The sequence below is a fragment of the Bos indicus x Bos taurus genome, chromosome 18 (genome assembly GCF_003369695.1).
Source record: "Bos indicus x Bos taurus breed Angus x Brahman F1 hybrid chromosome 18, Bos_hybrid_MaternalHap_v2.0, whole genome shotgun sequence".
Classification (NCBI taxonomy): Eukaryota; Metazoa; Chordata; class Mammalia; order Artiodactyla; family Bovidae; genus Bos; species Bos indicus x Bos taurus.
The window spans coordinates 87,568-108,029 of record NC_040093.1 but is presented as its reverse complement, the minus strand read 5'-3'; the positions used below and the strand labels follow the sequence as shown (position 1 = coordinate 108,029).

At 59.6% G+C, this 20,462-nt stretch overlaps 2 protein-coding genes across 10 annotated transcripts; both read left to right on the top strand.

Annotated features, from left to right (window-relative positions):
- Positions 1 to 2,133: 2,133 nt before the first annotated feature.
- On the top strand, positions 2,134 to 7,874 carry LOC113875882 (zinc finger protein 324A-like). 4 transcript variants are annotated; one of them, XM_027514566.1, is made up of 5 exons: positions 2,134 to 2,531; positions 2,642 to 2,704; positions 4,035 to 4,161; positions 4,446 to 4,562; positions 5,154 to 7,874. In XM_027514566.1, the coding sequence occupies exons 1-5, from the start codon at positions 2,496 to 2,498 to the stop codon at positions 6,545 to 6,547; spliced, it is 1,737 nt and encodes a 578-aa protein (XP_027370367.1). In that variant the 5' UTR covers positions 2,134 to 2,495; the 3' UTR covers positions 6,548 to 7,874. The 4 variants fall into 4 exon arrangements, with proteins under 4 accessions (XP_027370367.1, XP_027370368.1, XP_027370370.1 ...); XM_027514569.1 differs by having other exon boundaries at positions 2,495 to 2,531; positions 2,642 to 2,711; XM_027514568.1 differs by having other exon boundaries at positions 2,495 to 2,531; positions 2,642 to 2,812.
- Positions 7,875 to 9,820: 1,946 nt separating this feature from the next.
- ZNF446 (zinc finger protein 446) lies at positions 9,821 to 18,286 on the top strand. 6 transcript variants are annotated; one of them, XR_003506351.1, is made up of 8 exons: positions 10,409 to 10,677; positions 11,179 to 11,546; positions 11,622 to 11,823; positions 12,132 to 12,226; positions 13,302 to 13,383; positions 13,512 to 13,604; positions 13,759 to 14,214; positions 14,443 to 18,286. XR_003506351.1 is itself a non-coding variant. In XM_027514585.1 (7 exons), exons 2-7 carry the CDS (start codon positions 11,205 to 11,207, stop codon positions 14,136 to 14,138), a joined length of 1,191 nt encoding a protein of 396 aa, XP_027370386.1. In that variant the 5' UTR covers positions 9,821 to 9,915; positions 11,179 to 11,204; the 3' UTR covers positions 14,139 to 18,286. The 6 variants fall into 6 exon arrangements, 5 of the variants coding, with proteins under 5 accessions (XP_027370386.1, XP_027370385.1, XP_027370384.1 ...); XM_027514585.1 differs by lacking the exon at positions 10,409 to 10,677 and adding an exon at positions 9,821 to 9,915 and having other exon boundaries at positions 13,515 to 13,604; positions 13,759 to 18,286; XM_027514584.1 differs by lacking the exon at positions 10,409 to 10,677 and adding an exon at positions 9,821 to 9,915 and having other exon boundaries at positions 13,759 to 18,286.
- The last annotated feature ends 2,176 nt before the right edge of the window (positions 18,287 to 20,462 follow it).

The following is a 20,462-nucleotide window of genomic DNA, read 5'->3' as shown; positions in this document are numbered from 1 at the left end:
TAAAAAAAAAAAACAACTTCTCTGTCCTGCTTCAGAGGGATCAGCATGTGCAGAGGCTTGGAGGAGGGTATGCAGGACACCTGAAGTCCTTTACCACAAAGTCCCAAGGGAGAAGGATTCATGTTAGGCCTTTATCCTGGGGGGGACGGGGTGGGGCATGAGTTGGGGAGACATGATTGGAGGAGTGACTCGATCTGACAAGAATCCCTTTTGGGACTTCCCCAGTGGTCCAGTGGTTAAGCGCCCACCTTGTAGTGTGGGGGATGCAAGTTTGATCCTTGGATGGGAAAATACGACCCCTTGTGCCGAGATGCAAATAAGCCCGAGTGCCACAACTGCTGAGCCCACATGCTCTGGAGCCCACAAGCCACAGGGAAAATCCCCTATGCCTCAAGTAAGACCTGACATAGCCAAATAAATACATTTAAAAAAAGAACATCCATTTGACATCCACGTGGAGAAGGGAGGGGGACTGGGTGAAGGGCGGGGGGATGGGCCCTCTTGAGCCTCCACATGTGACACATTCCGGCAAGGCCCTTTGGTTCAGCTGCCCCTTCCTGGTCAGCAGAATCATGTCCCCCACCAAAGATGTCCGCAGACTCCTAACCTGCCCGAGGGCCACCACGAGGCCTGGAGTCGAGGAGGGTTGCCATCTGTACCAGTGCGGTCAGGCTCACAGTCCAGGACCACCACGCAGACCCAGAAAGCTGGAGAGCCCACCCCTGTGACACCTGTGTACACATCTTCAAAGACACCTGGTTGTAGTAGGTGGAAGCCATGTACCCGGGGACGTGGCGGGGAGGCTCCCAGTTCAGCCCCAGCCTCCACCAACACCAAAGGCAGCTGAAGTGGGGGTACATGTAGAGCCCCTCCCCAGTGCAGAGAAGCCCCAGAGAAGTTACATGACACACGCACCAGCACCTTGACAGTGCTGAGGCCAATGGTAAAAGGTCAAAAAGTGGGCAGTGGCCCAATTCCTGAGAATCTTCACTTCTTTCCCCAAATAGTCGGAAAAGCCCTTCCACTCATTAAGTCTATGAAGTTACCCAGCCCATACAAACTAATCACCCCATGTTTTGGGGCCTCTCGCTTTCTGAGATGGCCCACACTGTGGAGTGTTTCTCCCATGGTCGTTCTGGCCTTTTGAGGCTGACTGCATTCTATCTATGGAATGTGTTTCTAAATAAATCTACTTCTTACCTATCATTTTTGTATCTCACTGAATTCTTTCTGCGATGAGACATAAAGAACCTGAACTTCGTTAAATCCGGAGACCCGGTGTGTGATCTCAATTAAATGACCATGGGTTGGGACTTACTTGGCAGTCCAGTGGTTAAGACTCCATGCTTTCACTACAGGGGGTGCAGGTTTGATCCCTGGTTGAAGGGATCCCTCGTGCTATGCCATGAAGCCAGAACAATAGAAAAACACCTTGTGTTTGAGTTCCAATATATAGGTTTAGGCTGGGTTTGTAGTCCAGACGTGGGTTCAAGGTGCACCCCAGATGGGACTTGAATATTCTTTGTGTACAAGAATGGCAGGAAACATGTCCTACAGAGATATGCATTAGATTTTCTTCAGTTTCAAGGTGAGCAAAATTTAAGCACAAATACTAATTGTAGTATTAAGGAAATCAGTCCTGAATATTCATTGGAAGGACTGATTCTGAAGCTGAAGCTCCAATACTTTGGCCATATGATGCGAAGAACTGACTCACTGGAAAAGACCCTGGTGCTGGGAAAGAGTGAAGGCAGGAGGAGAAGGGGACGACAGAGGATGAGATGGTTGGATGGCATCACTAACTCGATGGACGTGAGTTTGAGCAAGATCCGGGAGATGGTGATGAACAGGGAAGCCTGGTGTGCTGCAGTCCATGGAGTCTTAAAGAGTCGGGCACGAACTGAGCGACTGAACTGAAATGAACGCCAAAATGGATGCTATCTCTTACAATACAAAGATTTACATACAGTATTAATAGTACAGACATCTGGAAGGCCGGCTACTCCACTTCCCAGCGTCCCTCGCGGTGACGCTTTGCCGTTGCCGTGGAGACAGGAGGGCGCCCGCCACCCCCGTCCGCCCTGCCTGCAGGCAGGCAGAAGCCACGCCTCCCCGAAGTCTCTGCGCGTGCGTCCGCAACGCGCCACGGGCCAATGAGAGCTCACGAGATTGGACTTCCGGCGCCTGGGACTGTCACTTGGCTACCGGTGTCGGGCCACGCCGGTGACGGCCGGAGAGGGCAGGGTCGCGGCCGGCTTGGCTGGAGGGTCTTGTGACCCGAGGCGCGGGCAGCGAGGACGCGCGGGAGGAGATTCGAGGCGCGGGCGGCGGAGCCAGGAGGCCCACGACTCATAGCCGGTCTCAGTTTCCCCGGGTGCCGCTTGGGCTGCCGCCGAGCCGCGCGCTCTCTGGTTTCCACGCAGCCCCGACGCGGCGCCCTTGACGGACGGGGAGTGAGGCCCGCGTCTGGGCGCCAGCCCTTTCTGCAGGTTCCAATGGCGGCGGCGGCGGCGCAGCCCGACCAGGAACAGGTGAGTAGCTAGAGCCCGGGCGCCCCACCCCACTTTGCCTCTTCCAGGGACCAGAGCCCCAAGCCGGGGAGGCAGTTCACCTGATGTCTTCCCCTCGCGCTTCGTCCTAGGCCCTGGTGTTCCGGCCGGTTGGGCGTGCACTCGTGGGATCCCCACTTCTTGCAGCTAAGGGGGTGAGGTGTGAGTAGAACTTCCCAGGGGACGTTGCCCCGTGTACAAAAGCTGGGAGGGAAGCCTGAGTGTAGGCGCTTCCGAAACCGAAACTGCGGGACCAGGAGAGGGTATGTCCTAAAGGACAGGCCGAGGAATTAAGACTATCCCAGGGCACTGGAGACTGGACATGCTTTAAGTCACGAGGTTTTACGTATCCTATCGTTTTCTGGATGGAGGGCAGCAGAGGGGGTGGCGCTGTGCAGGGAGCAGGCTGCGGCCAGAGTCCGGGCAGTGGAGAAGAGAATTCTGTGTAGATACTCTGGTGTAGCAAGTGGGATGTGCGTGAGTCCCCAATGGAAGGACCATTCTAAGGTTTTCCGCGGAGCACCCAACAGGATGCAGGTGTGGGGCCAGGATTTGGGAGCTTGGCCTGAAATCGAAAACCCTTAATTACATCCTTGCCCTGGGACTGTGTCAGTGACAACTATCACTCAGTGGGACAGAGTGGGGGAGGGGGAAGAAGGTGCTGTAGACAAAATTAGGCATTTGAAGGGAAAGTAGGTTTAAGGGGAAATTGGTAAGAGTCTATGGTATCTTAGAGTGGAGGTGTCACATGGACCTGGAATTGTAGCTGTCCAACGACAGTGTCCTGGTGTTCTGAGTGAGGCTGAGCCTGGGAATCAAACGTAGGAGGAGGGGATCTCATGGAGTCAGCCAGGGACATGCATAGATACTTAGGGTTCTAGGGAGATGGAAATGGCTGGCAGTCCTGGGGCTCTTGGGGGAAGTCTGGCAGGTGGCTGAGGGAAAGGAGGCGGCAGCCGAATGAGGAGGAAATAGAGGAGGTCTGACTGTTGGAGGAGGGAAGTGGCTTCTGTGTGCCCGCCAGGTCCTTGGGATCTTGCCTGTGGCGACTGCAGGGGATCAGCCAGCCCTCTGGTTCAAAGAGCAGCCTCGAAATGTTGGGCGAGTTCAGCAGGAGAGGGCGTCCCTGCAGGGATGGGCGTGTCCTGGGGGCTCTGCTGCCGTCACTTGCTGTTACTTGTGCAGGAGCAGTGAGGGCACCTTTGGGTGGGTCAGCATTTGCAAAGGCTGGAGAATGGGTGGGCACCAGGGGCTTCCCTTGGGGCTTCCTCATGTAGATGGTCAGGCGGGGTTAAAGAGGCATCTACGGCCTAGATAAGGAAGGCGGAGGGGCTCAACCAGGTCAGGGGCGTTCCACCTGCAGAGACTTGTTGGGGGGGCGGGTAGCAGCTGAGAGACGTGCGCAGAGGTAGCTTTTGGGGCAGAGAGCTGGGTCTTGGGTCACACAGCCGTAGCTTCATTGTGTCCACCTTCCGACTCTGGCAGGGCCTAATGGCCTTTGAGGATGTGGCTGTGCACTTCTCCCAGGAGGAGTGGGGGCTCCTGGATACAGCGCAGAGGGCTCTGTACCGCCGGGTGATGCTGGAGAACTTCGCCCTCCTGGCCTCGCTGGGTAAGTGCTGGGTCCCCACGCGAAGCCAGGCTGGGCTGCCAGCACTAACCTCTCATCGCCTGGCAGCCACGTGCCCACTGGCCAAGCATCCCTGTTAGCTGTGGTGTCTCAGCACTCAGTCCCCTGCTGGTGCTGCCAGCACGGTTTTCCTCACTCGTGGGAGGAGGTGTGACCCTGCCCTGGGGTATGCCCTTGGCCTCCTCATCCTCACAGACGGTGCTGTCTGCGTCCCATGAAGCCCCAGCCCCTCCGTCTGCCCCTCACTCGCCCGTCTTCTCCTGCAGGCCTGTCTGTGTCCCGGCCCCGTGTGGTCACGCAGCTGGAGTGCGGCAACGAGCCCTGGGTTCTCAGTGGGGCGGACGTGACCTTGGCCTGGGATGCCCAGAGGAGGCCCCACCACGGTGAGTGGGGCTCGGGGTGTGAGCTGGCGGCCAGTCTTTGAGCTGGCTTCGTACGCCTCCCTTCTCGGACGTGGTCCTTTCTGGCTTCCCACCCTCCTGACTGTTCACTTTCAGCCTCTTCTAGAGGCTCCGACTTTGGCCACCCTTTGAAGGTGGCTTCGGGGCCGCCTCCAGGCCATGGGGAGACCTGCCCAGAGTTCCACCCTCGGCCAGTGTGTGTGGCCTCAGACCCTTCCAGTCTTCCCTCGCCACCTCATCCGTGAGGCCATTTATTTATGGGTGCATGGTTTCTTGAGCACTTGGGGTGGCCAGCTCCATTCCAGGCCCTGGGGACACAGTCTTGCCCAGATCACTTGTGGTCTTGCCTTGGTGGGGTCCTACGGGGGAGAGGCAGTCAGTAGGTGCTAGGGCCCAGGCGGTCAGTACCAGAGTTGGTGAGGGAGGAGCAGAGAGGAGAACCCCGGGGTCAGCTCTGCACCTGAAGGTAGTCAGGCCCCTGTCCCCCTCATCCACGCTGGGTCTGGGGTCCCCTCGCCCACCCCCACGGCCCGCCCAGGATGACCCAGTTGTCCACCGTTTCTGTGCCTGCAGGCTCCCCTCCTCTGGTGGAGGACGGTTGTGTTTCTGGAGAAGCCCCATTCCCAGGGGCCTTCGGGGATGGCTCCCCTCTGGCGCCTGCCGGGGTCCTCCCCACCGCGGGTGCCTGTGAGCGCGGGAAGATCCCGGAGGGTCGGCGCAGCATCTCCCCTTCCCGGGAGAGGAGACCCACCGGGGTGTCCGTGATCTACTGGGAGAGGCTCCGGCTGGGGCCGGGCAGGGGCGACGCCAGCGTGAGCCTCCGGCTGACCTCTTCTCTGCGGCCGCCACCTGGGGACAAGGCCCTCGCAGAGCACCCCACGCCCAGCCAGCCACCCCGGGTGTCAGAGCGGCGGAAGCCCTGGGCACGTGAGGCCCCCAGGGGAGCCTTCTCGAGTGCTCCCGGGGCTCCAGGAGCGCGAGGGATGGGCCCGGCCTGGCGCGAGCCTCCCGGCTGGGCCGAGCTGAGTGAGGCACTGCAGCCCGGGCCTGGCCTCCTCTCTGGGGAGAAGCCCTTCGAGTGCAGGGCGTGCAGCAAGGTGTTCGTGAAGAGCTCCGACCTGCTCAAGCACCTGCGCACACACACCGGGGAGCGGCCGTACGAGTGCACGCAGTGCGGCAAAGCCTTCAGCCAGACGTCGCACCTGACGCAGCACCAGCGCATCCACAGCGGGGAGACCCCCTACAGCTGCCTGGCTTGCGGGCAGGCCTTCCGGCACAGCTCGTCGCTGGTGCGGCACCAGCGCATCCACACGGCCGAGAAGGCCTTCCGATGCGCCGAGTGCGGCAAGGCCTTCAGCCACCGCTCCAACCTCAGCCAGCACCGCAAGATCCATGCGGGCGGCCGGCCCTACGCGTGCGCGCGCTGTGGCCGCAGCTTCTGCCGCAACTCGCACCTCATCCAGCACGAGCGCACGCACACGGGCGAGAAGCCCTTCGCCTGCGCGCTCTGTGGGGCTGCCTTCAGCCAGGGCTCGTCGCTCTTCAAGCACCGGCGCGTGCACACGGGCGAGAAACCCTTCGCCTGCGCGCAGTGCGGCCGCGCCTTCAGCCACAGCTCCAACCTGCGGCAGCACCGGCTGCTGCACACGGGCGAGCGGCCCTTCCGCTGCGCGGACTGCGGCAAGGCCTTCGCCAAGGGCGCCGTTCTGCTCAGCCACCGGCGCATCCACACAGGCGAGAAGCCGTTCGTGTGTGCGCACTGTGGACGCGCCTTCCGCGAGCGCCCGGCCCTCTTCCACCACCAGAGGCTCCACACCGGCGAGAAGCCGGCACGGCGGCCCCGGGCTGGCCCGCGCCCCCAGTCCAGGCCGCCTTCGGGGGCATCGCCCGAGGGCGCGCTGGGGCGGGAAGCCGGGCTCCCCGCCACCTCGGGGCCAGCCACCATCCTGAGAACCACTGAGGCCTGAGGGTGCGGCCCGACCTTCCCCGGCGGGTGATTGGGCCCTTCCGCGCACACAAGCCCCCTCCTCCGCAGAGGCCTCCACTCTGGAGGAGCTCGGCGCGGGCACTGGGGTTCCTCCTGCACCTGGTGACGAGATCTGCCGCTTGTCGGCCACAGCTCACCCCTCCAGCCTCAAGCGGTCTGGCTGCAGAAAGGACGGGGGAGGCCGGCAGGGTGCTGCCGGTTCACGCGTGTCTTCCCTGTGGTACCACCAGAACGGGAGGTGCTGGAGGGCGTGGAGGTGGTCCGGAGACATTTCCGAGGTTTCCACCCAAACGAGGCTTCGTAGAGAACCGCTGCACCCCCGCTGCCGGGAGATACCCCACCCCAGGCCTCAGTTCAGCTCAGGCTTCCTGGGAGCGGGCCCGTGGACAGGAGGCCTTGTGGGAGGTGGCTGTTGGCTTTAGAACCAGTGGCTGGGCTCTGAGCCTCAGCTCCCACCTCCGGGGAAGAGAAAACATTGAGGCTGCAGACGGCAATCTGCAATCCCCGCAGGCTCCCGCCAGCTCCGCCTCTGCCTGCAGCGGCTTCTCCTGACAGCGCTGAGGGGCTGGTGTGGCTGGGGTCTCCACTCCCCAGAGGAGGCTGAGGCGCAGAGAGCTCGCCCCTTCACCCCACACTTAGCCTGCCAGCTCGGAAGGTGAAGCCTGCCTCGCTCCCTGCACGAGGCCGACCCTCAGGAGGAGGGGAGTCCTCAGGGAGCTGGGGGGCAAGGTGCAGAGTGCCGGTTCCCTGGCTATGCTTGTTCACTCAGATTGTGGTCCCGGCTTAGCTCCTGTGTCCTGCCCTCCCTAAAGTCAGCGCCATCCGAGCCTCTCCAGCCCCACTGCCCTGACGGAAGGTGACCACAGCAACAGGTTCAGAGGAGGCGGATTGGCCACTTGCTTCTGTGGGATCCAGTGTCCGTGTGCCTGCCTGTGCTCCCCTCATGGGGTGGAGGACTTGACACCACCTGAAGCTGTGTGTGGCGCTCTTCTGAGACCCCTTCCCAGGGTGCCACAGCCCACCCGGTAGGGGCACTGAGGCAGACAAATGGGCTGGGGGCCCGGTTGGCTTCTTGTGGCCTTCCACCTGGGGCATCTCCACCCGGGGTCTCACCTCCAGGGAAGTTAACGGTGCATTTATTGGAGGGGAAAAGACTAGAAATTGCGGCTTGGAGGTACGTTTTAAACTCTGCACGGCACTGTGCAGGTCTGAGGCCTCAGCCTCCAGGTCGTGGTTCAGAAGGTTTTGATAAGACAGAGTCCAGAGAGACTCCCTAATAAAGGTTTCTTTTTAGAAACATGAACATAGCTGGCCTGAAGCGGGTTTCATCTCAGCGTGATGCACACGTGTTGTCACACAGCTGCAGGGCCCTGGCTTCAGGCCTGGTCCCTGTGAGGGGCTGCAGGGTAGAGGTGCAGCCTGTCTGTCCCCTGAGCAGTCGGGGACCCGGATGGGGTGGGGCTGCCCCACGCTGCAGCTCTGCTGGGAGATGAGCCCTTGTGGGTCCAGACCCTGGAATCTGAGGCTGTGGCCACGTGTGGTGACCCAGAAGGTTGACCCCAGCCCAGTGAGCGCTCCAGCTCCATCACCTCAAGACCTCACATTGTTAGGTTTAAACCTGCCGGCAGGCTGCCGCCCCTGAAACCTCACAAGTCTTTGAAGGAAAGGAGACTTGGGGGTAGGGAGAGGGGTCACACAGGGTCAGGCTCCCCAAGACTCCTCAGAGGCAGGTCCTCTGAGCCAGTGTCCAGCCGTCTTGGGCCCAACCTCTCTGCCCTGGTCCTTGCCTTGGCCTGACTCTGTCTTGTCTTCCCCTAGGCAGGCCTCCATGAGGGAGCATTGAGCAGGTTATATCAGGGTCTGTTGGTGTGGCTGTGAGATGCAGGCAAACCCCACAGCTTACAGAGCGCTGTGGTAGGAGCCCGTGGGACTCAAGAGCAAAGGAGCCTGTTGCATATCAAACAGGTTCCCAGAGAATCAGTCACATGCAACCTTTGTTGCATCTCAGAAGAAGCTCCTGGAACCTGGTTTCCACCCTGAGCCCTACTGACCCCTCAGGCTAGGCCTGGTGCCCTGTCCAGCCTCCTTCCTGCTTCACTGAGCTTTTCTTGCCATGTGGTTGGCTCCTACTACCCCAGTTCCTCCACCCTCCTCAAGTCCACCCTCCCAGTACCAAGGGGTAGGAACAGCAACCATAAGTATCCCCCTGCCCCCATGTCTTGGCCCCAGAGTTGTCCTCCAAACTTTTGTGGTCATGTTGGGCTGTGTCCTGCCAGGCTGACCCCTCTGCTTAACCCCGAATGTGTTATGACTAAGTTTTTGTGGGTTTTCTAGGTCAAGATGAAGGACTGAACACATGCATCTTACTTGGTCCAGAAACCCACTGAAACCACAGGGAGCGTTTGAAACACGAACCCTTGGGAATTCCCTGGCAGTCCGGTGGTTAGGACTCCAAGCTTCCATTGCTGAGGGCCCAGGGTTCGATCCCTAATTGGGGAACTAGGATCCCACATTCTGCGTGGTGTGGCCAATAAGTAAATAAAACACAAAACCACAAGTAGGATCGTGAAAGAGGAGGCAATGGCATACGGAAGCTAGAAGTGGGTGGAAATCGAGGAGCTAGTACCGATTTAGGGAAAAGCCAAATACTGAGTTGGCGCTGGTGGACGTGCAGGGTGGTCCAACCAGGCTCACGCTGTAGAAATCCAGAAGGCTTGAAAACCAGCAGCCCTCTGGAAGGGTAGACCCAAAATAAACATGACTGAGGGAAATCTCCTGAATAGGCTGTTAGAGCTCCAGCTCTCCCCACATGGTAGATGGTGGAAGAGACCTTTTTTTGCAGGACTCATCTAGCTGAAGGCACGTCTGAGAGTCTGAGGATATAGATTACGGGACAGTTTCCTCATCAGTAGATGAGTGCCTGCTGTCCCTGCACACCCGCAGGGCGCTCAGTGGTAGTCGAATGACGGACCCCAGCGCCACCCTCGCTGGAGAAATTCCTGGGGAAGGCGGAGAACGCTCATGGGTTAGGCCAGCCTTCCCGGCAGGTCCCTGCTTCCTCCTGGGACCCCGAGAGGCGAGTCTCTGGGAAACTTCCCGCCGCCTGGGAGGGCACGGCCACGCTCCGGCGGTCGCCTTGGAAATAGCGGGAGGCGGGCCGCTGTGCTCCCGCGGTAACCACGGCGACCGCCGGCGCCCAGAAGGAGGCTGCAGGGAGAGCACCAGGGCGGAGCGCTAGCCTGATTGGCCGAGAGGTCACGCCCCGCCCCGCCTCACCTCTCGGCCAATAGGTGCCGGCCTGCTGTGCGCATGCACAACGTCCGGAGGTCTCGTCCATCTCTGCAGTTGGTGAGTCTTCGGGGGCGGGTGCAAAGGGAGAGCGGCTGCCGGGACGGGGCGGGAGACCCCCGAAGCCCGCGGCGCCGCAGATGCCGCACGGAGGAACGGGGCGCCCCTCAGTCATGCGAGGCCTCCGAGAAAGAGCACCTGCTCTGAGGCCGCTCCTGTGCTCGCGTGCTGAGGCTCATGGGAAACGTAGTCCGATGGGAGGGGGGCGGGGTCTCGGAGCAGACGTGTGATTCGCCAGGGCGGCGTCGCCGAGGCAACGCGCGAAGGGCAGGCCGACGGGAGCTGCGGAAGGGACGGGGCTTCAAAGCAGACGCGTGATGGGTCAGGGCCGCGTCGCCGGGGCAACGCGCGAGGGGCGGGCCCATGGGGGGGGGTGGCCCGCGGAAGGGGGCGGGGCCGCTCACCGCAGTGGCTCGGGGTGGCGGAGTGAGCGCCGGCCGGCGCGGCGCACGGGCCCCTCCCGCCGCCGCCCTATGCGCGTGGGCCCTCCCGCTGCCACCCGACGCGTGCGGAGCGCCCCGCCCCCGAGCCTTCGTCTGGCCCCTCCTCCGTCTGGGGCGCCGTCCCTTCCTCGCGGAGGACCCCCGTCTCCCCTCCGTCTGTGGAAGGCCAGCTCTGGGGGTCGGGCCCTGTCCAACCTGTCGGACAGGCCCCCCCATGTGGACGCGTCTCCCTGCGGACCCTCAGGGCCGGGACACGGTTGTCCGCGGAGCGCCCCATACAGCCCTAGGCTCTGTTTTGCTTGGCTTCCGCCTTTCACAAGTACGGTCCACACGGTGTGAGTCACGCACAGCTGTCTAGTGTCAGCGAGCACGGTGTCTCGGGGTGCACGTCGGCCCCTGCCTCGCCCGTGGCGCAGACCAGCCCCTCGGGGTGCCCCTCTTGAATCAACGTCACCCAGAGATGGAGGGGACGGGTAGCCTGTTCTCACCCTGGTTCCCCCACCCTCGGCTCCTCGGCCTGACCCTGGAAGCCTGGGGTAATTCCCCTGGCCTTGGGTTCAGCATCATCTAGCTGTTCCCTGGAAGCTCCATCCGACTCCAAGTGATTCACAAGATTTCCTTCTGCTCTTAGTTCCAGCTCTCGTGACCTTTCCTTCCACTAAACTTTCCCCAGTTCAGCCTCGAGCGTCCCCACACTAGGGTCCTCTCTGTCCAGACATCAGCACCACCACCACCACCCCTGGGCTGGGGCTGTCTGCACGCAGCTGCCTCACCTTGGCTGTGGCCTTGTGGCTGACACTCTGACCCCTCTTTCCTGCAGGTGGCTCCAGGAAGATTCCCCGCACAATGCCATCCCCACTGGGTCCCCCAAATCTGCCTTCTCTGGACCCGGAGGCCATCCCAGAGAATCCTGAGACGGCACGCCAGCGCTTCCGGGGCTTCTGTTACCAGGAGGTGGCTGGTCCCCGGGTGGCTCTGGCCCGGCTGCAGTTTCTGTGCCACCAGTGGTTACAGCCCGAGGCGCACTCCAAGGAGCAGATACTAGACCTGCTGGTGCTGGAGCAGTTCCTGGGGGCGCTGCCCCCTGAGATTCAGGCCTGGGTGCGGGGCCAGCAGCCAGGCAGCCCTGAGGAGGCGGTTGTCCTGGTCGAAGACCTGCAGCGTGACCCTGGGCAGCTGCTGGGTTGGGTGAGTGTGGTGGTGGTGGCTTCTCTGAGGGACAGAGTGAAACTAGCACCCCAATGACCCTCCCTCCCCCCTCAGATTACAGCACATGTCCTACAGCAAGCTGTGCTCCCAGCCACGCAGAAGACAGAGGAGTTGGTGGGGGGTGTCCACCCCTCAGGGACAGTGGAGCCCCTCAGGGCAGCCTCTGGGGAGGGGCCAAAGGATGCCCAGATGGAGGGCAATGCCCAGCTCAGCTGCAGCGTGAAGGAGGAGCCTGATGGCTACATGCAGGAGATAGGTGAGGTGCGGGTGCACGAGGGCTGGGGCCCCTTGAGAGTCAAGGTGGGGGAGTCCAGGAGAGGTTGTGCAGAGACTGGGGGCTCCTGGAGTGGGTCTGGCGTCTCCAGCTGGGAGGCGGGCCCCACAAGGACTGGGCCCCCCAGAGGCTGGAGGGAAGGGCTGGCTGCCTACCTGCCGTGTGCCTGGCACACAAAGAGCACACCTCCTGTTGCCAGAGGAGGGCCTAGGCTACAGCACCAATGCCAGCTCCTTGCCTGCACTGGCTCGCAGGGACAGTCCCTGACCCCTGCCTGCCTGGCTTCCTAGCATCCTCCAGCCCCCCACCTCCAGCCCAGTCCCACAAGGAGCACGTCGAACAACAGGAACCGACCTCCGCACCCTTCCAGCCACCCCGGCTTCAGGTGAGCAGCCCCTGGTTGGCGAGTACAGCCCTGCTGCAGGAAGAGGGTGTCCTCAGGGGCTGCTCTCTGTCCTGCCGGATGTCCAGGCTCCTTCGCCAGTGCTTCTTGTCCTCTTTGCTGCCCTGAAGTGGAGTTGGTGTCAGGGTACCCCTGGCAGGGCCGGGGGGACAGAACAGTGCTTGGAAAGAATTCTGCTCTCAGGGAACTGGGAACCTGGTTTAGAGTGATGGGAACTGGCAGAGGTAGGTTTCGCACTTACAGACGTGAGACGGAGATTGGCAGGAGTCCTGAGCCGGCACCCGGGGTGAACCCTCATGGGCTTGTGCAGAGGGGACAGGGTCCCCAGTGTGGCAGGAAAGCCTGAGTGCCACCCAGCAGTCTGGCCTCCCTTGCACACCTGAGGTCAGAATAGAGACACTTTTACCAGGAAATGGCCCGGGGCCTTCATCCAAGGCCAGTCAGCCCTCAGCTGCAACCAACTGGGCGTGGAAGCCCCTGTCACTGGAGGGCTTGGGTCCTGAGTGCCGGCAGCAGGGTCTTGTCCTTTCCCAGTGACACTGTTCCTAACCCTCTCTGCACTGAGAAGCTCGCGAGGACCCAGCCGCAGCCTGAAGGCCTGGTTGCATCATCCACAGCCGGCCCAGCTGTGCCCGGAGGTGCGAGGCTGTGCCTGCCCTCTGGCGCCCCAGCCTCCCTGCAAGTTTGCTGAGGTGCTGGGCACTTTCCCTGAGGATCTCTATTACCCTTGAAACCAGAGGCAGGGGAGAGGTGGTTGGGGTCCTCGCCATTCCCTGGCCTTTTGCTGCACGCAGCACACGCAGTCCCAGGGCCATCCAGGTGTCCTCAGCTTCCTTCTTTGCGGCCAGAACGAGGGGTGGGGCAGCTGAGGGTGACTGGTGAGCCAAGAGGCAGCTCCCTTCCCGGGCCTACATCTTCAGTGCTCACTGGTTCCCATCTCAGCAGGTGAGGCTTTGGTAACCTGCCACCCCTCAGGGGACCAGCAGGGCTCTGGCCAGGATCGGCCTGGTGGGTGCAGGGTAGATAGTTATGTGGGTGATGGGTTGTGTCCCTGCAGGAGTGGGGGCTCCTGGAACCATCCCAGAAGGAGCTGTACTGGGACGCGATGCTGGAGAAGTACGGCACGGTGGTTTCCCTGGGTGAGGACCCCTCTCCTTGTCCGGGCCCTTGGGCGCACCTTGCCTCCCAGCGCTTCCCAAGGGCTGCCCCCCCGCCCCCGGCCCTTCATTCGTGCGAACCCCTCACCTGATGGGCCCCCCACCTCAAGCAGGGTTGCCGCACCCCCTGCCTGAGTCCCGCGCGGAGTCTCAGCCGGAGGTGCTGAGCACCGGATCCGAGGGGCGGAGACGCCTCCGCCCGGGTGAGTGGCCTCTCAAGGTCCCTCGGTGGGGGTTGGGGTGCAGGTGCGGGTGGGGCAGGGGCGGGGGTGGAGAATGGGGGCGGGCGGGGTGCCCAGGAGGCCTCGGCTGGACAGTGCTGGGCCCCCAGGTGACCTGGCCTCCTTCACTCCCCAGGAGATGAGAGCGAGGGCCGGCCCGGTGGCCCCGAGGCCCCGCCACCACCGCCGCCGCCGAGGAGCAAGCCCTACACGTGCACTCAGTGCGGCGGCGCCTTCGACTGGAAGTCGGTGTTCGTCATCCACCGCCGCGCGCACGCCGGCGGCCCGTGCACAGAGAAGCCACCGGCCGGCCCGCCCCAACGCGCGCTCCCGGGCCCGCGCGGCTACGCCTGTGAGGAGTGCGGCCACAGCTTCAGCTGGAAGTCGCAGCTGGTCATCCACCGCAAGGGCCACGCCGGCCAGCGGCGCCACCTCTGTGCTGACTGCGGCCACAGCTTCGACTGGAAGTCCCAGCTGGTCATCCACCGCAAGAGTCACCGGCCCGAGGCCCCTTGAGCGTGGGAAGGGCGGTCTCCCGTCCCTGCGCCAGCGAGGCCTGGAGACCTGGAGGCCGCCCAGGACCCTGGAGCAGGTCAGAGTCCCAGGGGATCCCTCGGCCCCCCTCAGTCTCCCCCCGGAGTCAATGCTCCCCGTCTCCTGCCTCCCCCACCCCAGCTTTCTGAGAGGCCTGGGCTCCAGGCCTCCGCCAGCCCAGCGCAGCCAGGGGACTTGGAAGCTCCCACCGGTGACCTAGTGCAGGCTCGCCTGACCTCTGGGACCACTTGGCTTGGTGACCAGGCCCCTCCCACTCCTCCTGCAGAAGCTGGGCCCGAGGTTTGAGTGTGGACGGGCCAGGAACCCCAGGAGAGCACGGCCTGCTTCCGTCAGCAGCCAGCTGCAAAGTTGAAGTTTATCCACTGTGCGTTTTAGAGTTTTAACAGATTCCAGTTTTAAACTGGAGACGTTTCTGCAGAAGAATCCTGGTGTATGGTCTCTGCTGATCGGATCAGAGCAACTGCCCTCCCGCCTAGCCCCTGGAGCTGCCGAGCAGCCGGCCCCCGAGCCGGGCCAGCGTCCAGCCCACCTGCTCCTTGGCCGCACACCCAACTGCTGGCATTGTTGTCCCCGCCTGAGTGGACGTGAAGGGAATTTCTCTCCAAGGATTTCTGGACAAGGATGGGCTCCGAGAACAGATGTCACTTAGGCCTGTAGGCCGGCGGCTCAGGGCTGTGTCCCCACAGCCTGCACAGTGGGTCACCCCCGGCGGCCCATCTGGGTCCTGGGCAGTCGTTCAGGTCTCAGCCAGCATCCTGTGGTACTTTCCTACTGCTGCGATGGCTTCACACAACACGTGTGTCCTCTTGGGACTCTGGATTGGGTCTCCCTGGGCCCAGTCACGGTGTCAGCAGGGCTGGTTCCCCCTGAAGTCTCTAAGGGGGAATCCACTGCAAGAGTTTTTCTGACGTGTAGAGGCCGCTGCACCCCTTGGTTGGTGGCTCTTCACTCCATCCGAAGTGCTCTCTGTGGACGGTGCGGTCCCACGCTGCCTCCTCCTCGTCAGGCCCTCGGGGCTGCGTCCAGAGTCCCCAGTAACCGTGGTGGTCCTAGTCTCAGGACTGCACGGCTTCCACGTCCACCCACCCTCCTGCTCTCATCTGCACAAGCCCTTTGCATGTGAGGTGACATTCAAGGCTCCAGGGGTTAGGACGTGGACGTCTTGGGGGCTGTTACTCGGTGCGCTTCGGTCTCCATTCTGCTCTAAAACGAGCATTTTGTGGGAGGTGATTTCAGGGAAACACGTGCGCCCAAGAATTGAGCCCCCTGCAGCCTTGGGCACATGCAGGGGTTGCAGGAGGGTGTTGAGTGCTGTAGTAACCATCGTTACCGGGCAAGGTGGAGGACACCTGGACGGGGGTTGGGGGGCTTACTGCAGCCTGAAACCGGGAGGGAGAAGCTTTCATCCCAGGGACCCACCTCCTCCATGCCCAATCCTCCATGCCCCCCAAATGCCCAGGGACCTTTGAGCTGTTGACCATACTCAGGCCCGGGGAAGCACAGCCAGGCTGCAGGTGGAACTGGGCACCGGTGACCTCGTTACCGCATCCAAGCTTGTGTTGCTTGGTGCATGACAGGCTGATGAACTGAGAGCCTGAGTGGTGAGGGCAAGGAGTAGTGCGTGTATTCAAAAAGCCAGCAAACTGAGACGGTAGGAGACTTGTGCCCCAAAGAACCATCTCGTCTGAGTTAAAATCCAGGCTGCTCTTACACTGAGAGGTGATGGAGTCAGGTGAAACATTTCCTGCTTCAGAGGGGATGTGTTCATTTCCTCCTTCCTGTAGACACTCACAGGTGGTGTGGTCAGGAGGTCTCCTGTGAGCTAAACAAAGGAATTCTAGCTTAAATGCTCACTACCTGTGAGTCAGGGCTCCCAGAGGCGGGCTATTATGTATAATTTAAGCTTAGAAGCAGCATTCTTAGTGACTAAGCAGCATCACTTAGTGACTTAGTGATGGACTCAGGTGACAGAATTCAAAGGTTCTTCCTCATTATAACACAGTCTGGCTGGCAGCCAGAGGTGAGGTCTGAGCTGGGGTCACAGAGGAAGGTGCCGGGCAGGGCCCAGCCGCACACAGGTAGTGAGGGGTGGGCGGGGGCAGGCAGGCAGCCTTCCTGGGAGATTTTCCATGTTTAAAGTAGTTTCTGTTTACTTAGGAAAGTCTGAAATGTACCAGAGGACAAAGGTCACAAAAGTGGTCCTGGATGGCACTGTTTTTCTCCGTGTTCAAACGGGGTGGGGTTTTACAGCGGGCGAGGCCCCAGCGTGTTGTTCTGAGCCCTGCTCTTCCCGCCCACCTCCCTGTTTTGCTAAAAATGGGACGTGTCATGATGCCTAGGTGGAGATTCCACTTCCTGGGTTTCCACCAGGCCCCGGCAGTTCCCTGTCTGCCTCTCCCTCACAGCTCCCCGTGCCCTGAGGACACACCTGAGCAGACCCTCGGCGGGGGGCAACCTGCGTGTTTCCTCAAAACAGACTCCCCGCAGAGTGGGAGTGGCAAGTTTTCTCGAGCGTGGGATTTCTGTTCTTATTTTCTTTTTCTAATTGTTCTAAGAAACAAAACAGATTGCAGTTCTGAGGTCAGGAGGCAGGCATAGTCTCACTGCGCTGAAGTCCAGGTCCCGCAGGCCTGCTTTCCTTCTCTGATCTCTGGGAGAACCATCGCTATACTTTTCCACCCTAGAGGCCTGTGTGCCACGCTCACCGCCCTTCCCCAAACCTTCTAGGCTGGCAGTGGCCACTCAGTGCTCAAGGGGGCTCGCCCGACACTCTCCTCTGCCCTCCTTTTCCACCTCTGAGGACCCTCGTGATGACGCTGGGCCCACCTGCATCATCTCGAACAATCCCCCTGTCTCACGGTCAGCTGGTGGGGTAAGGGGTTTTTAAATTCTCCGCGGACTCATCAGCGTCTTCCGGACACATGGCCCCCGCCCGCCTTCCCGGGAAGGAAAGGCTTCCAGCGGCAGAGGCCCCAGAACGTCGTGGACTTGCTTTTCCAACCTTCCTTTTCCATCCTTCGGGCGAAGCCCACGAGCTCTGCGTCTCTGCGGACAGCAGGCAGGCTCCGCCCCACCCACGTGCTCGGGTGTGCCTGTTGCCCTGTTGGCGCGGCCTCGCGCATCACGGGGTCACATCCGTCACTGTCTTCCATCGGCTTTAGACCGCTTGCCCCAGCCAGCTCCCGCAGCACGGTCACCCTGTTGTAACTGAGCCAAGCCTCCTCGGCCAGCCTCCCGGGCACCCCGCACCCCAGCATCGCCCGGGCTGCCTCTGGGCCAAGACCGTGGGCGGCGTCGGCGTCTTCCCGCCTGGTCCCAGTTGCTCGCTTCCCACCCCGTCTCATCTGGTTCTCGAGGCCACCGAGAGCCTCTGTCCTCAGCTGGGCCTCCCTCCAGCTCCGTCTCTTTCCTCTGCCGTTGCTCCCGAATTAAGCCTGCTGCAGGGGACCCAGTGGTTGGCCGAACCGCAATCTGACGCGGGTCTATCTGACATCTGCACCGGCTAAAAGTAAGGCCTGATTCTGTTGCCTCCGTAACACCGGAAACCAGGAGAGCCTCAAAGGGCAATTAGCGAATCCCCTTCCCTTGCTCCCCATGCTGTTCCTCGTAAGATCCCGAGTCAAACAGCTCCCTGGGTGCTGTTTCCCCCCCAGAGTGACTGATTCCCCCTCAAAGCCGGCAGTCACCCCAATGAGCCAGTCACACCCTCAGCAGGAGTCAGGGCCCCCCTAGCCTCTCCTGACTACAAAGCCTACCTCCCCCTGGTCCGATGGGCACGCGACCCTGCGTGGTGGGAGGTGCTCACCTCCACGTGTTGTGTGTTCAGCCATCTTGGTAGCTCTAGGGCTGGTTGAGCAGGAGATGGTTACAACGCTGGGCCCAGGAGCAGGCTGCCTGCCCCTGCACACGATGAAGATGCACCAGAGGCAGGTAGGGTACCGCACCCCAGAGCTGCTGAGCAAGGCTGGGGCGGGCGGGGAGAGTGGGGCAGGAGAGCAGGACGCTGGCCTGGGTCACGACTTTGAAGGGACGCCACAAACTCAGCCAGCAAAGTAGGTAAAGGCTTAATATTCTAAAAAATAAAAATGCACACATCGTAAAATGTTAAATTGCAGTGTTGAGATTTCTTAGCAGCTTTATGGAGACAGCCATATGCCATGCAATTCACTCCTTGCAGGTATACGATGCAGTGGTTTTTAGTGTATTCTCAGAGCTGTGCCTCAGTCGTCACAGGTTTTGAAAAATTTCTCATTACCCAAAGCATGCACCCCTGTTGGCAGTCCCCCAAGTCCTCTTCCCCCTGCCCCTGGCAATCACCGGTCTCTTTTCTGTCTCTCTGGATCTATCAGAGCTGCTTTTTTTTTTTTTTTTTTTTTTGCTGCCGATAATAATACGCTATTTACACATTTAGCACATTTGTTTTATCCATTCCTAAGTTCTCTGGGCACTGGGTTGTTTGCAGGCTTGGGGACTGGGAATAATGCAGCTATGAACATTGATGTGCAAGAGTTGGTGTGGACATATGTGTTTATCTCAGTTCAGTTCAGTCTCTCAGTCGTGTCCGACTCTTTGTGACCCCATGAATCGCAGCACGCCAGGCCTCCCTGTCCATCACCAATTCCCAGAGTTCACTCAGACTCACGTCTATCGAGTCAGTGATGCCATCTAGCCATCTCATCCTCTGTCGTCCCCTTCTCCTCCTTCCCCCAATCCCTCCCAGCATCAGAGTCTTTTCCAATGAGTCAACTCTTCGCATGAGGTGGCCAAAGTACTGGAGTTTCAGCTTTAGCATCATTCCTTCCAAAGAAATCCCAGGGCTGAGCTCCTTCAGAATGGACTGGTTGGATCTCCTTGCAGTCCAAGGGACTCTCAAGAGTCTTCTCCAACACCACAGTTCAAAAGCATCAATTCTTCGGTGCTCAGCCTTCTTCACAGTCCAACTCTCACATCCATACATGACCACTGGAAAAACCATAGCCTTGACTAGACGGACCTTTGTTGGCAAAGTAATGTCTCTGCTTTTCAATATGCTATCTAGGTTGGTCATAACTTTCCTTCCAAGGAGTAAACATCTTGTAATTTCATGGCTGCAATCACCATCTGCAGTGATTTTGGAGCCCCCCAAAATAAAGTCTGACACTGTTTCCACTGTTTCCCCATCTATTTGCCGTGAAGTGATGGGACCGGATGCCATGATCTTCATTTTCTGAATGTTGAGTTTTAAGCCAACTTTTTCACTCTCCTCTTTCACCTTCATCAAGAGGCTTTTTAGTTCCTCTTCACTTTCTGCCATAAGGGTGGTGTCATCTGCATATCTGAGGTTATTGATATTTCTCCTGGCAATCTTGATTCCAGCTTGTGCTTCTTCCAGCCCAGCGTTTTTCATGATGTACTCTGCATATAAGTGAAATAAGCAGGGTGACAATATACAGCCTTGACGTACTCCTTTTCCTATTTGGAACCAGTCTGTTGTTCCATGTCCAGTTCTAACTGTTGCTTCCTGACCTGCATACAGATTTCTCAAGAGGCAGGTCAGGTGATCTGGTATTCCCATCTCTTTCAGAATTTTCCACAGTTTATTGTGATCCACACAGTCAAAGGCTTTGGCATAGTCAATAAAGCAGAAATAGATGTTTTTCTGGAACTCTCTTGCTTTTTCCATGATCCAGCGGATGTTGGCAATTTGATCTCTGGTTCCTCTGTCTTTTCTAAAACCAGCTTGAACATCTGGAAGTTCACGGTTCACGTATTGCTGAAGCCTGGCTTGGAGAATTTTGAGCATTACTTTACTAGTGTGTGAGATGAATGCAATTGTGCGGTCGTTTGAGCATTCTTTGGCATTGCCTTTTTTTGGGATCTGAATGAAAACTGACCTTTCCCAGTCCTGTGGCCACTGCTGAGTTTTCCAAATTTGCTGGCATATTGAGTGCAGCACTTTCACAGCGTCATCTTTCAGGATTTGAAATAGCTCAACTGGAATTCCATCACCTCCACTAGCTTTGTTCATAGTGATGCTTCCTAAGGCCCACTTGACTTCACATTCCAGCATGTCTGGCTTCAGGTGAGTGATTACACCATCATGATTATCTGGGTTGTGAAGATCTTCTTTGTACAGTTCTTCTGTGTATTCTTGCCACCTCTTCTTAATATCTTCTGCTTCTGTTAAGTCCATACCATTTCTGTCCTTTATCGAGCCCATCTTTGCATGAAATGTTCCCTTGGTATCTCTAATTTTATTGAAGAGATCTCTAGTCTTTCCCATTCTGTTGTTTTCCTCTGTTTCTT

What these genes read in the sequence shown, in the direction of transcription:
- LOC113875882 (XM_027514566.1), top strand. Translation starts at nt 2,496, where the DNA reads ATGGCGGCGGCGGCGGCGCAGCCCGACCAGGAACAG. An exon ending in CGCAGCCCGACCAGGAACAG is followed by an intron (nt 2,532 to 2,641) that starts GTGAGTAGCTAG and finishes GCTTCGTCCTAG; the next exon opens with GCCCTGGTGTTCCGGCCGGT. An exon ending in CCAGAGGAGGCCCCACCACG is followed by an intron (nt 4,563 to 5,153) that starts GTGAGTGGGGCT and finishes CTGTGCCTGCAG; the next exon opens with GCTCCCCTCCTCTGGTGGAG.
- ZNF446 (XM_027514583.1), top strand. An exon ending in TGGCTACATGCAGGAGATAG is followed by an intron (nt 11,824 to 12,131) that starts GTGAGGTGCGGG and finishes CTGGCTTCCTAG; the next exon opens with CATCCTCCAGCCCCCCACCT. An exon ending in GCGGAGACGCCTCCGCCCGG is followed by an intron (nt 13,605 to 13,758) that starts GTGAGTGGCCTC and finishes TTCACTCCCCAG; the next exon opens with GAGATGAGAGCGAGGGCCGG.